The following is a 15,275-nucleotide window of genomic DNA, read 5'->3' on the forward strand; positions in this document are numbered from 1 at the left end:
AGTTATAAAGTTGTTGTTGATAGTCCTGCAGTAGCTGTTTGCCTGTTGACTCATTGTTTGAGAGTGTACTTGAGGTGTGCTGTATCTTTGAGTAAACAATGTCATGATGCATTCACATGCTTTTCATTGCTGACCTGGTTCGAGCTGAACTTCACATTAAAGAAGCCCCCATGTCTGCTGGTGCGGCGCAGTGTGCACTGGAAGCCAATTTAAGTGTCACTCACTCACGCTGTTGTTGTTGCCGACATGTGCTCTGAGTGGAAATGAGGGAAATTGGCTCACACAGGTGGACGTCCATATTTCTGTGGGAGGCAGGTGGCTGCTATTGTCCCTCCTATTGTTTGTCTGTTTTAGGACGCGTGGCACACTGTGCTCAATGAAATTGTACATTTTATTTTTGGTAGCTGGCATGTGGGCTGGCAGATCCTAACAGTTGTCATGTCCTGCCACCCTGCAGGTCCTCCCCTGAGGCTCATTTCCTCAGTTTGGACTTTATCACTGTCTTCCATCCACAACCACACTCATCTGTCGTCATCCCTCCACTTTATGCAACTGCTGCTATGACCTATGTAGTAAAGGCCAATTTGGTGTGTGTGTATGTATGTTTAAGATTCCTCCTGTGTGTGTTCTCCCCCCAGTGGGTCTCCTGTGCGTGTGTGAACAGTATAGTGAAGGTCTCCTGTGTGTGAGTCCCTCGCAGGGCTCTCCGGTGTGTGTCTCGAGGTACAGAGTGACCCTGATGTGTCAGCTCTGCTTAGAAGAATGAACGGCGAGCTGGTGGACCACCGTGACTCACACACACACACACACACAAAAAACAGGAGACCTCCTCGGGGCTCTCCCTATGATCACTGTATCCCACCCACACACTCCTGACATTTTTCCTCGAAGCACATCTATAGGCTTCCATTTCATGGCTGTAGCATGACATTGTCATGAAGCCTGCAGGCTTCGCAAAACTTTCTGTCCCTATATATTTGTGTGTAGCCTGTGTACATGAGAAATGTGATGTGTGTGTGTTTGTTAACACCATTTCCCTGTAGGGCAGATTGTGTGTGTTTGTACATTAATTTCACAAAAGCACTGAAGAAAAACAAGTGGATTACCATGAGGCCAAAGCAGAGCTGGAGGGCATCGACCTTTAGGAAAAACACTTTTTTTTAAAGAGTAAAATGTGACTGTGCACTATTAATTTATTCAGAAACAGACAACATGCACTCACACAACCAGCAGAATGTGTTTATTAGAGTTTCAGGGATGCAAATTAGTAAAATGCAGAGTAACAGTATAAAAAAAATAATCCCCTCATGGAATTTAAAGTTTTACTAATTGAATCATTGATGTGTTCAGGAGGTTGGATCGATTGACAAAGTAACATCTCAACAAACTTCTACAAATTTATCCAAATTAAAGATATAAAGCAGAAAATAATTAACAAAGAATTCACTCACCATAACTGCAGCTAAGTGTTTTCAGAAGTCACATCAAGTGAATAAAGAAAGGTCTGAATTACCTTTTAAAGTGCAGTGAGCTCCATCATAATATGTGGAAAGAGAATGACACAATTGGAAATCTGCCGAGAACACCTGACTGTGTAAAAAAGGCCCAGACTTAAGATGTTTGCCCGAAGGAATTTAACAGACTGTGAAACAAAGCGGAGTTACATTGTTCTGTCTGATGAGTTTTTTTGACCGTCATAGTCAACACTAAGCTTCATATAACATGTCGCCCTCTCTACAATGAAGCTTCTGGTGAAACAAAAAAATTTATTCAATAGAATTGAATACTTGCATGCAAATAATTTTTTTGTGACTAATATTTGCACCGAATTGTCTTACTATCAGCATCAAAAAGGTTCTTACAAGACATCCCTTGTGATTAAGTGTTGAAACAATAAAAAATGCAGTACACGAAGAGCATAAATACTGTCTAAAGAGTGTAATTGTGTTACTATAGAGTGGAGACTTTTCTCGACTCCTGCTGAAGTCTCTGCCGAAGGGCAACTAGTAACATTAGACACACAAACTGCATGTACAATTTTTCACACAAACTGTGCCTAAATGTGTTAAAACAAACATTTATTGCCTCACCAGCAGAGGCGGAGCTCTCTACAGCAAAGCATCTAGCGTCCTCTGCTGTCCAAATAAATAAGAAATCTTCCCAACAGAGAAGACCTACAGGTGGCACAAAGGCAACACTATGAGGTAAAGAAGGGCAGTTCAACGCAGCTGGAAAGGCAGCTAATGAAGTAAGTAGAGATTGTTCTCATGGCTCTCATTTAGACAAAATATATACAGGTTTGGACCCAAGTGGACATAATGATAGATTATAACGCCTTTAATCTTTTTTTTGTTGGGTTTACAAATGGTATCAGTGCAACTCTGTGCCCTGTTTTGATGAAAAAACTATAACGATATACTGTTGCAAAGGGAGTTGTGCGTAAAAAAGACAATGCAACAAATTCATAATCTAAATCTTTATAAATACTGCTGGTTAATGGCAAAACTGCACATGTACATATATATATATACACAAACAGAGATTTAGAGACAGACCTACAGAGAGGGGACAGTGCTGAGGACTGTGGGGACAGGAAGCAAAGAGAGCGCAGGACAGACTAAACCACTGATCAGCCCAGGACACGTTATGGTTTAAAATGTGACCTACTGAAGGTGCACTGAGTTTATTTGATGCAGAATAAAGGAGCCTAGAAAGCCTAGTTTTTTTTTCTGCACCTAGCTCCCATTCCTTCACTCTCCAAAGGACACAATTTCATACAAGATAACACACAACAACATACATACAACTCTAACCGAGGTTTAGCTCAGTACAGGCAGAAGTCCTGCCAAGTAACAGACACGGATGCATCACCTGCCATTTTTCAGCTCTTCCTCTCTGTCCCGGTCTTGGTCCCTGCGGAACAAATTCTGGACAGAATCAGGTCACAGTCTCCTATAACATCCGCTTGCTTACAATAGCAATTATTCAATTTTGAACTGCAGGATTATCCCAACAATTCTCTGAGCAAAGTATAGAAAGAGAACTGAAAGCATTAAAAAATTAGAAATCAGATACAGCTACAACTGCAAGTCAATAATCTTTAATCTTCTATTTAAAAAAATTCCATAGCACTCTATGCTAGTGCCTAGAATAACACGTCTAAGTCTTTTCTGAAATACATTAAAGAAATTATGTTTTTTCTCAGCATGTCTGTCATGCCTCCGTCACATAATGCAATTGCAGTGATTGAGTCACATGCCACTGACCAGTAAAAACAGAGGATCCTTGGGGCGCAGATTCAGCGCACACTGAACTGGAGGCGAGTGATTGTAGTCCACCAAACTATCACTCTGTGATTTTGATGCCACAGCTCCCAGCAGCTTCGACTGTACATCAAGTCAAGTAAGATTCATTTGTGCAGGGTGGCCAGTGTAGGTTTATTTTACATGTGATCCTTTTTGTCGGTTTACGTTTTGGTCCAGTTTAAATGTAAAGGAGCAGACGGCAGTGTAAGGCCATAATCCACATACAGTATGAGTGTCTGGGCTTTCTGAGTGTCCGTCATTCTGCTCCATACAGTCGCAGAATGATGATTTCACTGGAATCTTCAGATGTCATCAGAGGCTGATCATTTGCCCTTTAAAAAAACAAGAATTCATAAATTTAGACATTCAAACTTTGTTATTCCTAAATATTTTCAAATGTTTTTATTGTCTTTGCAGCAGACTGAAACTACATAGTCAAACTCACATGTATCTGACACATAAAACCAGTAAAACCTAAAACCAGTTTCACCACATTTTTCCATGAGAGCTAAGTCTTAAAATTTTCATCCAGACTATGAATGTCTCAGCACCATGGCAACCAAATATGAGGCCGCTGATAAGATGTGGACTAAATAATCAGCGGTCAGGAGAGCAGACACACAGTCTGACAGATGAACCAACAAATCAACCAAATGCTCTATCCTTCTATGAAACTTTATGATGTGTATACAGTATTACTGGGGGTGCATCATATGCATATTTTTTTCATTGCCATTTTATATGTTCTCTTTCTTTACCCATTATTTCTTATTTATGCAAATTGGGGTGGTGGGGGGTTTGATTTTTTTTTAATTGCTTGTTTTGTCAGACTCACAGTGCACAAAAAACAAAGATATGAGATAAGCATCACATGTTTACATTCCAGTTGCTGGAACCAGCAATTGTTTGCAAATCTTGCTTGATTAAAAACAAAAAATTATTAAAGGTAAATTATGTAGTATTTAGGGGCATTTAGAGGTGAGGCTAGATGCTGTGATGAAGTGAAACTTCTCCTGTGTGCCAAGCTTGTAGGAGATATGATGGCCAAAACTAGAATGGCCTTATCTAGAGCCAGTGTTTAATTTGTCCATTTGGGGCGACTGTAAAACAACATGGCAGAGTCCATGGAAAGGACCCACTCCTTATGTAGATATAAATGACTAAGTTTAAGTTAACGAAAACACAATTCTTATTTTCAGGTGACTAGGGCCCAATGACAACAAAGTAATGATTATCATATAGGCTACAATTTTGTCCAACAGATGCCCCTAAATCCTACACATTGGAACTTTAAATGAGCAAAAATGATTACATTTCTGTCGATCATCTCCCTTACTTGATGATTTTTCCGCTATGTTCTATTTGCAGTGACTAATGATGAACTATAGAACAATGCGCATCATTGTCAGCATGAAAACTACACTTTTCTTTCTTTTTAAATACATTTATTTATTTCATAAATGACTGTGATCACAACCCTGAATTCATCATGCTTACAGTTTAGATATAACAGAGACTAAAGAAGTCACAGATAGAAAATTGTTATAAGAGAGTAGTTTCCCATCTACTGTTATTTTCTCACATTTGCAAGCACTGCTTTTGTCAATGAAGATGCAAAACAGAATATAGAAAACACTGTTCCATATGAATCAGAATGCACTGAAATTGAAAATTGTACATATATAATCTGTGTTATCCACCTTTAACTGACTTACCTTAATTTTAGCGATCACTATCGAACATCTCTAAAGAGCTGAAAGATAAACGACAAAGGAGTTATAGCAGAGAGGGAGACGGACAGCTGGAGAAACTGGGAAGTGTAGAAATAGAGGGAGGTGAAGACAGTGATGGACTGAAGACAGGAGGGTATGTAGGGAGAAAGATATGAAGAGGAAGGCAGGTGGTGATGGTATGTCTCAACAGCTAGAGAAGTGTGAAGAGAAAAGAGACGTGATATCAACATTCAAAAGGCACATCTAACACCACTGGTTTGACCTTGAGAGTCATAATCAGGAGCAGTCAACCATCCTCTCTCTCCCTCACTCACGCTCACACACACACACACACACACACACACACACACACACACACACACACACACACACACACACACACACACACACACACACACACACACACACACACACACACACACAGAGCCACACATGGTCCGTGTTTATTTACTCTTTCACTCTCACTTCACGTTGAAAATCGGACACATCAATATGCTGTGAATCTCTCTCCTCCACCCCCACATTCAAAAACATCCCACATAAATCCAGCTTGTGCTGCCGTCCCATCACCAAAGCAATCACACCTCCTCTCAAACTCTCAACACATTTTTTTTAATCCAGTCAATACACTAAAAAGAAGAGAATCAATAGAAAATAACTAGAAGGCAAAACAACCCTGGAATCCTGTTCTTTCCACTGGAAGTAACAGCAGACTGAGCTGAATTCTTATGTGCTGCTGCTGTCTGCAGCAAACTAATGAGAGGCATGTGATGGCTATAGAAAGAGCAGAATGAGACAACGGCATCATCAGATTGTGGACATTTGGTCCCACACCACAAAGACTGAGTGCACAGTGGATTATTTTGGATGGCTGTACCCGGCCTTTCAATGAAAATAAGCCAACAGATGGAGAGGGTGATATTGATGTTGAGTTTAATGTCAGTGTGCTTGAAATGTAATTCAACAAACGAACGGTGATGATGTTTGTCAAACTCTTGCCAAGTACGCAACTCTGTGAGCTGATGGGGCAGCAGTGCTGTGAAACAGTGTTATACAATATTCGCCATATTTTGCCTGCAGCCATGAGTTCACATCAAATGTGTTACTCCGTGTTTCTGTTGTTTTCTCCGTGTTTTGAAGTGCTGCTTTGCAGAGCCTCACCAGAATGACTCCGGCTATAATTCTGTTCTGTTGGAGTCCAAACCTCCTACAATATGAAGATGCTGTTGTCTCCTCCTCCTCACATTATCTGGATTCTTAGACTCTTTTAGACCTAGACACAAATTAGTAATTTATGTCTTATCCTGGAATCCTGGCTTGTGAAAACACTTCAAGGAGGCGCCTTACATTCTATTTTTGGTCAAAACACACAGTTTAAGAACCCAGATCCAGACATGATGATTAAATCAAAGATGAATCATGGAACAGAGACTATTGATTCTGCACAGGTGTAACCCCCAAATCCTGTCCACCTTTTGGTGACGGCAAATAACCAAAAGGAAGACAAATACTGAAAAAGTTGAATTTTTCGTGCTCAGTCATATATTTCAATTATTTTAAGTAGGTAGAAATCTGAATAAACTTCCGTCCACCAAACGTAAAGTACACATTACGCATTATTTGTTCACGTCTTGAGCATAGGTTCAAGGTTGAGGGTCTGGACCACCTGTGCAGCATGAATGTCTCTGATTGGCCAGAAGCTTTAGATTGAGCTTTCTGGTTTGTCCGAGATTAGTCCCAGTGATTGGTTAAGTTCACTCACAGCAAGCGGGTCTTGGCTGAAAGCGGCCACGCTGTTCCGCATCTCATTCTCACTGCCACGCAGCGGTATCAGTGACACATTACCATGACGCGCATCCGGCAACACACGGCTCACGCGTGTCTGCTTGAGTCCGTCCTGAGGCCACACGTCGCCATCGTACTTTAATGAAGAGTGGACATGGACAAAAAGGAGTGGAAGAGTGAGCAAGAAGAGATTTTACAATACTATAATACTATCAGCAGGTAAAGTCAAAGATTTTAAAGCATGTTTCGTGCCATTTAAATTGTCCTATTGAGGTTTACTCCATCCAAAATTGCTGTGCTACCAGTAATTTTACAAGCCTTAAAGCTAAACTTAGTAACTTCATAAAAAATAACTTTTTTTTTAGATTTGCTGAAACTGTCTTGTTGCCCTATAAACTGTCAAACTCTGCAGTGCTGATCAAATATGTATTTAGATTCTGTTACTGCATTGTCTATTTCTTGCCTCAAATGTTTTCAGAAACATGTTTTCATGTGTTGTTTAGCTGTAAAGAGAGAAATGTTGTGACCCAGTGGCCTTTTTGGATGCAGCTGAGCCAAATCAAAACACCTCCGACAGGCCAGAGCAAAACTTTCTCAGTACACTAAAACATGTGTCTGAAAACATTCAAGGAGAGATATAATCAATGCAAGAACTTGTTTAAAATTTGATCAGTGCTGTCTAGTTTAAAAGTTTGACCGTGTTTCATGAGCAGTGACTGACATGACTGACAGCTGCATTTGAGGCTCCTTGGCTCTGATTGGCTGTTTTGATGTGCTGCGGTTGATTCTAGTGAATGCCATTTGAAGCAGAAGGATGAGGAGGGACATGATTTTTTTCACAGACTGTCTTTTTCATGTACTTCTTCCAGAATACAGTGACAGTTATTTTCATACCAACTGTACATTTACCAACTGTAGCTTTAAATATTATCAGTCACTGGAAGCAAGCAGCAAGATTCAAGATTCATGAACTTGAATTAAAAGCCTGGCAGCACATTGCTTTGTTTGTGTGTGTGTTACAGAGAGAGAAATCACACCTGGATACTGAGAAAAGTAGCATACCACTCCCTCATTTCAGACTGGGTGTCACAGCAGAGATACCTGAAAATAGAGGAGTGATAAAGTGAGGGAGGCAGTGTGATAGAAATCAGGAGGCGGTGTGTGTGTGTGTGTGTGTGTGTGTGTGTGTGTGTGTGTGTGTGTGTGTGTGTGTGTGTGTGTGTGATTGTGGTCTGGGGAGAGAAGAAGTCAGAGAGGCTTTAAGAGACTGAGGGAAAGTTGGAGAAAGAAACAGAAGAAAGAGAGAGAGGTAGTCAAAGATATTAACTGAAATTGACATATTCTCTGTTATGGCGCCCGATGGCAGCGCCATGAGCATAAACACTGAGTGTGATTCCTAATTTAAACTCCCAACAAAGAGAAACACTGATTAGGACCTTCAGCGTTCGGTGTGTGTGCCTGTGTCCATGAAAATTGTATTTGTGTGTGTTTGTGTGCGCACGCATATTTTATGCCACTCAGGTTGCCGTCACATAGCCCTCCGAGTCATCAGCCATGCTGCAGTGCTGAATAAATAGGCTTTATTTATACAATTATTATTGTTATGAGCACAGATTTAGACTACAACAATTATTCAAGTGCCCTCCACTGAGACACAACAAAACTCTGACACAGACTTCAGCACTAAACAGGATAGTATATAGTGTGAACATAAATTTAGCTACAGTCAAGAGATCAAGCACACATGTTAACACACCTCACACACACAGCGCTCCACCCTCTCCCTAGTTTGCATCATTAAGGCCAACAGAGCTCATTAGTGCTTCCTGGGATTCAAAGCAGGACAGTTGCTCTATTCTAGCATGCATACCTAAAGCGCAGAATTATTTTCTATGCAATTAACTGGGCTGCTAATCTAGAACATTTATCAGCTGCAGGAGAATAAATGCTGCTCATTTATCATCATCCATAAAGACACAGAATGAAATTTACATAATATTCTGAAAGTTTAAGTAGCTTGAGTACAGCGACTGCAAGAATATGCTGATAAAATGAACAAGTGTTGGAGAGTTTTGAGGGGATAGAAGCAATAATATGATAAAACTAAAGTGACATTAAGTGCAGGTGGGTTAGTAAGATTGAGAGAGAGAGCCACATAGGTGCCTCCTCATCCATTAATTTTTCCATTATTTCACTTTCTGCCTTATCTCTAACCTCACTTGTCTCCTCACCAAGTTTCTTTTACCTGCAATTAATGCAAAATGTCTTACTTAGTATACAGTCTCTCCCCTTCAGCATGACACTTTGCCTGTCTGCTTTCCCCCCCTGTGACTTCTGTATCTTTCCTCCACATCCCCCCCTTCCTCTCTCGCTTTCTTCCTCTCAGGTGTGTGTTTTCTGCTGTGAGCGACATGGCGATGAAGCGTAACCAAGGGATGATACTGCCTACAGCGTGACGAGAACAGCACTCCCCTTACAACAACGCTGATGTCTACTGCTGCTTACAGAGAAGAGCCCACTGTAACACAAACACAAGGACGCACACGGAGCATGCACATGGCTGTACACACATTCAACTGATGCACGCACACAAGGATATATACATGCAAACAGATTAGAATAGAGGCATGGTTACAGGTGTACTCATGTGTGTTTCCCTCCTGGGTGGAGCCGACCTTTCATATGCCTCCTTCACTGAACTCTCACGCAGGGATCTGACCTGTTTTCTCTGCCTACGGAGAAACCGCTAGCTGTTTCTAACATTGCTTATGTTTACATGCACATCACAAATGTGCTCACACCGCCAGCGAGGCAAAAAATGAAAATGCCTGCTAAACATAAGGACAGCAGACGTGTCAGAACGACTGAAGTTTGCACTGAATGCTGCAGGGAGATGAAAAGCTGCAGAAGTGTTGTATAGGATGATGTTTTAAAGGGTGCAGCAGGAGTCACATTTCTTAAAGATGAAAACCTCACATTCTTCAGTTCAATTCACCACACTGAGTGACACTAGGGTGTAATACAGACAAATGACGGTTATAACTTGTAATAAAACATGTATGCATGTTGTAACTGACAACATGAGCAGGACGGGCCTGAGCTGTGAGTGTCTGGGCTGAAAGCTGTGTATTGTATAGAAGAGGTTCACATGTGATACATACAGAACTGGACTTCTACTCACCACTGCTGTTTCTCTGGTTTCTCTTGTTTCTTACTCTCATACACGACTGTCAGTCCCCAACTGGATACACACAAAGAGACAAAAAGATGTAATTAGTTTAACAGCAGCATAATTATGAATGTTCAAGTGCTTGTGATTCTTGGGCTTAGTCTGCCCCCTGGTGGTCGCTCTATTTACAAGTCCTCATGAGCTATTGCACGAGGCCAATGTACCAAAAATTGGAAAATGAATTATTTAAGTTCAGCCATTGATTATTCCTCTGAGCGTTAATGCTGAAGCTTAAATGGGGTTACAGAAATGACTCTCAACCTGTGTTTTAAAATGAATGATTCTGATGTAAGCTCAGGAGCATTGAAAGATTTCATTCAATTAAAAAATACAATTAAATGAAATAAATCCATTAAAAATACATCAGATACAAATACATTTCCAAAAGTTTGTGATCTTTTTTGTTAGATAAATTTTATTTGAAATAGTTTTTGCATTTATGTGCATTCAAGGGCGGATTATCAGACAATGGGGACCCTAGGCACACATTTGCAATAGACATATTGCAATTGGCAATTTTGTCTCTTTGTGGTTGTTGTGTGTCTTTTTGTGATAATTTTGAGTCTCTCTTGAGTAATTTTGTTTCTTTTTCAGTCATTTTGTTGCTCTTTATGTTTGTTATATATATTTCTGGGATCGTTTTGGTGCTCTTTTCAGGTAATTATGTATCTTTTTGGGCATTTTGTTTATCTTCGTGGTTGTTTAGCCACTTTCTTGTAATCGTTTTGTCTCTTATGAATTCCTTTGCATCTCTTTGTGGTCTTTTTGAGTTTCCTCCTGGTTGGTATGTATTAATTTGAGTGACATTTTGCAGGTGAAGGCCAGGGGGGTGCCTTACTCTTTGGACCTGAGGGCCTGTGCCCTCCAGGCCCATTAAGCAATTGCATGCCTGATTTAAAGTTATACTATGCAGGATTTTCCTAAAGACAATGTATAGACTCTAACAAAGATAATCCCTCTTAATCATCACTAATGACCCACTAGAAGTGTGTGGCAGTGTATTTCTGTGCAGAAACTCTGCCCAGAGCCAGTATTTTCTTATTTTCTGCTTGTTTTACTGTGGTCAGGACATTTAAGGGCTTCGAGCCATGGTGTGTAGCAACCAGCCAATAACAGCAAACAGGTGAGCTCAGGACTTTATAAAACAATTAGTAGCAGCATGCATCAAACAGGAAGCTACCAAAATTGTGGACCCAATGCCAAAAAACACAAATATAGTGAAGCAAAACGCCAAGCAGGCAAAACTCGCCCAAAAATAAGAGTGAATTTAGGGCTGTCTTTCCCTTTCACTAGTTAAACCTGAAGGAGAAGACACAGCGTTGTTTTCTTTTGGGTAGGTGCTTAGTTTGCTAAAGTCTCTGCTTTTCCATTACAACAAATTTGGCGTTCAAATGCTGTGTTTACAAATTGTAACCGTCAATTCTACATAGTATACATTTAAGTAAATACATACACGTAGTTCATCTTCATCACCAGTGGCTTTATATGGTACATTAACAGATAAGACTAGTCAAACAAAAAGGCTAAAGGCTAAAGGCTTGAGAGACACTGAAATTAAAAAAAAAATCAGCATTAAGGTTAAAAACAATAAGTTTTGCCATTAATACCAGCTTCTTCCAATGGGGTAATGGTTCAGAGGTGTTACAGGTGTTGTTGTATGCTGAAGCTATAGAGGTGGTGCATAAAGTATTCCCTTTCTTAAAATAAATCAAAGGTAATCAGGCTTATAACTTTCAGTAAGAAACATATTTTCTTAATATTCAGACATAAAGATGAGCTCCAGTGAATTAAATGGGTATTTATATTTGTGTTTTCACAGCTCTCTCCATTCAGAGCAGCCACCTGTTGCTTTGCCAGTCAGTATTCGTGAGGTGGATACAAAGTGACGTCAGTGCCACACTGCACGTACTCACCATGTAGGAGGACGGACTTTCTTCTTAATGCCCAGGTAAACCCTTAGGTTTTTGACTGGCCAATCCCGTTCTGGACGGTTACTCTAACAGACCAAGAGAGACAGAAACAAAGTGAAGAACTTTTGAAAGAATGTGACAAAAGGAAATGACTAATTTGTTAAGAGTAAATCTGTCAATCTTACTCTGACTTCCTTGTACATTCTCAGAGAACTGGAATTGAGGATGAAGTATCGGTCATGGAAACTTCCAGAAGACAGTCCCAATCCCAAGATGCTTCGCTCTTCTCTGAATTTCATCATACCGTGTTTGGATACATCCACTTTACTGGCTGGAGGGCAGAATGAGAGTTTATAAAGAATAAAGTGATGAAAAGGACTAACAGCACAGTGATTTAGAGAGAATCGTTTTGTTAGCGGTTAATTTGAGTGTTTACCCAGGTAAACCATCATGGCCTCCATAGCAATGTGTTTCTTGATGAGCAGATGGGAGTCGGTGCCAAAAGCATGAAGGATGGGTAAGACTCGCTCCTGATAGTGCAGCGGACGTTCTGGGGTAACACAGACACAGTGACACAACAAAGGGTGATATATAAAATTCTGAAGTGTCTTCAAATCATTTGTTTACATGATCATTCTCAGACAAAACAGTAGCAGGCTCTTGATTACATAACTGACAGTACAGAATATTTTTAGTAGCTGTGAAAATGTTTTTGTTTCTATTTTAGTGAACAATGTGATGCAGAATTGGCATAAAATGGTGTCACTTTACACCCGTGCAAACAGTTTCTGTTTGTACGCCTACATAACAAACTAAAAAATATCTTTTCTTATTGTAAAAAAAAAAAGTGACATCTGCAGTAAACAAGTGACAGACAGAAATCCCCCCCCAGCTCTTCTCATCATCGTATTCTTATATTCTTCCTTTTGTCAGTAATATTCCACAATCTACCTCTGTAATCAGCAGGTTGGTTTTCCGGCCAGTGATAGGAAATCTGCCAAATCAGCTGAGTGTAACTGGCATTCGATAAGCCACCTACAGGCTTCCCGGTGAGGGACCAGATGGCCCATATACCAGGCTCCAAACAAACCATGACACACAGTCACATTGCTGAGAAAGATCTTCTTGCCTCTGGAGTTTGTGTGTCACTTTGAGTAGGTCATGCTGTGGGCTGAGTGGAGAGCACTTCACAAGCTTTGAGTCATTGTTTGGGTTCATTTTAATTTTTTTTTTTTAATCTTTCATGTTAATTTAAAAAATGAACGATGTTGCTTTCCTAACCCAAAGACATAATATAACATACATAATGTGTACACAAGACGTGTAAGGCCAAAAATTCAATTGAAAATCATGACCTCAGATATTGTGGTTCAGAGGGAGAAATGCCAAAAAACCTTAAAAGAAAATTACCATTACAGTTAATTTATGATGTCTAATTATTTCTCTGTATATATGTGTTGTTTTAATTTTAAATTTTTCCCCTGCTTTTCTGTTTTTGTTTTGTCCTGAACATTCCTGTCCTGACTTCCCTTTGACGCAATTCTTTTTTCATTATCTGTATTTTCTGCAGTTGTGTATGAAAAAAAATGCATCAAAACCAAAAGCACAAAAAAGTTAGGTTAATGAAAATGATTGTGCCTTCTCTATCTGTTTTCCTATGTTTCTCACCCATTTCCTCCTTGTCGCTGACCTCCCAGCAGTTCCAGTACTCTTTGTCTTTAACTGGGATGTTGCGCCGGTCAAGGACCTCACAGGTCAGCTCTGCTGCTGTCATAGAACCAGGGATCTGAGGGAAGACGCTGCACAGTTACTTCAGTCTCCTCAGCAAAGAGCAAAAGTATGGCTTCATACTGATGTAGTAGTTGTTTCTGCCCTGTAGCACTAATTGTACACCACACAACAGAACAACTGGGCTCCTAAATGTGAAATTCATTGTCATTTGTGAAGTCCGGGTTACCTTAACATGTTGCTCTGCTGTTTCCTTCTTCTCCTCCAGGTACACTGTACAGATGAAGTGCCCTCCAGGTTCAGTGCTCTGAAATGTACATACAAGGACACACAAAGACAAGGTCAAACAGAAACATTACGACGTCAGGATAACAAACAACAATATGCATAAGAGTCCAACTGCAGCAGACATTTGTATTTATACATATGTGCAAACAACACTGGTGAGTGTTTTGTGTGAGTGTGTTTGTGACTCACAGGAAACTTTGTGTTGAGTTTCTCTCGCACTTGGATGATAACAGTGATCTCCTCCAGTTGCTTCTTGAGCTGCTGCTCGTCCACCTGCAAACAAGTATTACATTCATTCCTACACACACTTCCTGCTATTGATGGGTGGTTGCTTTTCACATTTTAACAATGCCTGCTGGGATTTCCCTCTAAGCTTATGAGAGGCATTCCCATCATTATGTTTTTTTTCACTAACTAACTTCCCTCTGCTTTTCCATCTTCTTCTGTATTGCACTTCCTGGAAACAAACAAGTGCAACAAGAACATATTTCACCTTTAAGTAAAAAAATTAATTAAATAATAAAATGGGAGTGCTGGAATCCGTTCCTGAACATTTTCTGCCTTTTTGAAGCCTAATCCTGCATCCAGTATAAGAGTATAAGATGCCACACTCTCTGAAATCACAAGCTTTCAGAACTATGAGACCTGCATTGTGCTTTCAGATGTCATCACTGAATATAAACTCATCAGCTTCAAGAAAAAAATGCATTGCCCTCCTGCCATCTCTCTGTGTAACAGTGAACAGAGTCTGACCTCAAAGATGAGTGTGTAGTGCTGTATGAGGTCCTCTATGGCACGGCCTGCAGTGAAGTCCTTCCCATCAGCCTGGAACAGTGTGGGACCGAACACTATGGCCAGGTTGTGGAGGTTCATCTGGTTCAGCTCAGAAAAACGCTGCACACTGAAACACACGCAGGGAAAACACCCACATAGGTATATGCACACATTTGCACAGATATACAGGAAGATATTAGTGTGTGTGTGTGTGTGTGTGTGTGTGTGTGTGTGTGTGTGTACGTGTTTCTCACCAATAGAGGTGGTTGATAAGCGCTTGTAGTGTAGCCTTGTTGACACGAGGCAGTCTGTTCAACAGCAGCTGGTACTGGGAAATTTTATTGCTCTCATCCTGAATGGCTGGAGTAAGAGACAGAAAGAGGGTAAGAAAAAGAGAAAATGATAAATGCAGAGGGAATACAAAGAGAGGTAGGATCCCAGAGAATGTCAGGAGGTGTAATAGGGAACGATAAAAAGCAAATGATGAGAGTGTCAGAAAGAAAAAGGGAGAGAGAGAGATGGA

The 15,275-nt window shown here is 40.4% G+C and overlaps 1 protein-coding gene across 2 annotated transcripts in view; it reads right to left on the reverse strand.

Annotated features, from left to right (window-relative positions):
• Positions 1-1,225: 1,225 nt before the first annotated feature.
• The window catches only part of arap1 (ArfGAP with RhoGAP domain, ankyrin repeat and PH domain 1), a 64,217-nt gene continuing 50,167 nt past the window's right edge, over positions 1,226-15,275 (reverse strand). The window contains exons 22-34 of one of the 2 annotated variants that reach the window (XM_042487130.2): positions 15,007-15,112; positions 14,732-14,879; positions 14,168-14,251; positions 13,920-13,997; positions 13,631-13,748; positions 12,399-12,512; positions 12,148-12,293; positions 11,966-12,048; positions 10,005-10,064; positions 7,861-7,924; positions 6,884-6,959; positions 5,021-5,058; positions 1,226-3,637 (exon numbers count right to left, since the gene is read on the reverse strand). In XM_042487130.2, the coding sequence (XP_042343064.2) occupies positions 5,051-5,058; positions 6,884-6,959; positions 7,861-7,924; positions 10,005-10,064; positions 11,966-12,048; positions 12,148-12,293; positions 12,399-12,512; positions 13,631-13,748; positions 13,920-13,997; positions 14,168-14,251; positions 14,732-14,879; positions 15,007-15,112 (1,085 nt within the window). In that variant the 3' untranslated portion in view covers positions 1,226-3,637; positions 5,021-5,050. Of the gene's footprint in view, positions 3,638-5,020; positions 5,059-6,800; positions 6,960-7,860; positions 7,925-10,004; positions 10,065-11,965; positions 12,049-12,147; positions 12,294-12,398; positions 12,513-13,630; positions 13,749-13,919; positions 13,998-14,167; positions 14,252-14,731; positions 14,880-15,006; positions 15,113-15,275 lie in introns of both variants that reach the window. The other variant, XM_042487128.2, reaches the window with a different exon arrangement.

Source organism: Plectropomus leopardus, chromosome 6 (assembly GCF_026936395.1).
Source record: "Plectropomus leopardus strain MGB_pleo_1.0 chromosome 6, ASM2693639v1, whole genome shotgun sequence".
Classification (NCBI taxonomy): domain Eukaryota; kingdom Metazoa; phylum Chordata; class Actinopteri; order Perciformes; family Serranidae; genus Plectropomus; species Plectropomus leopardus.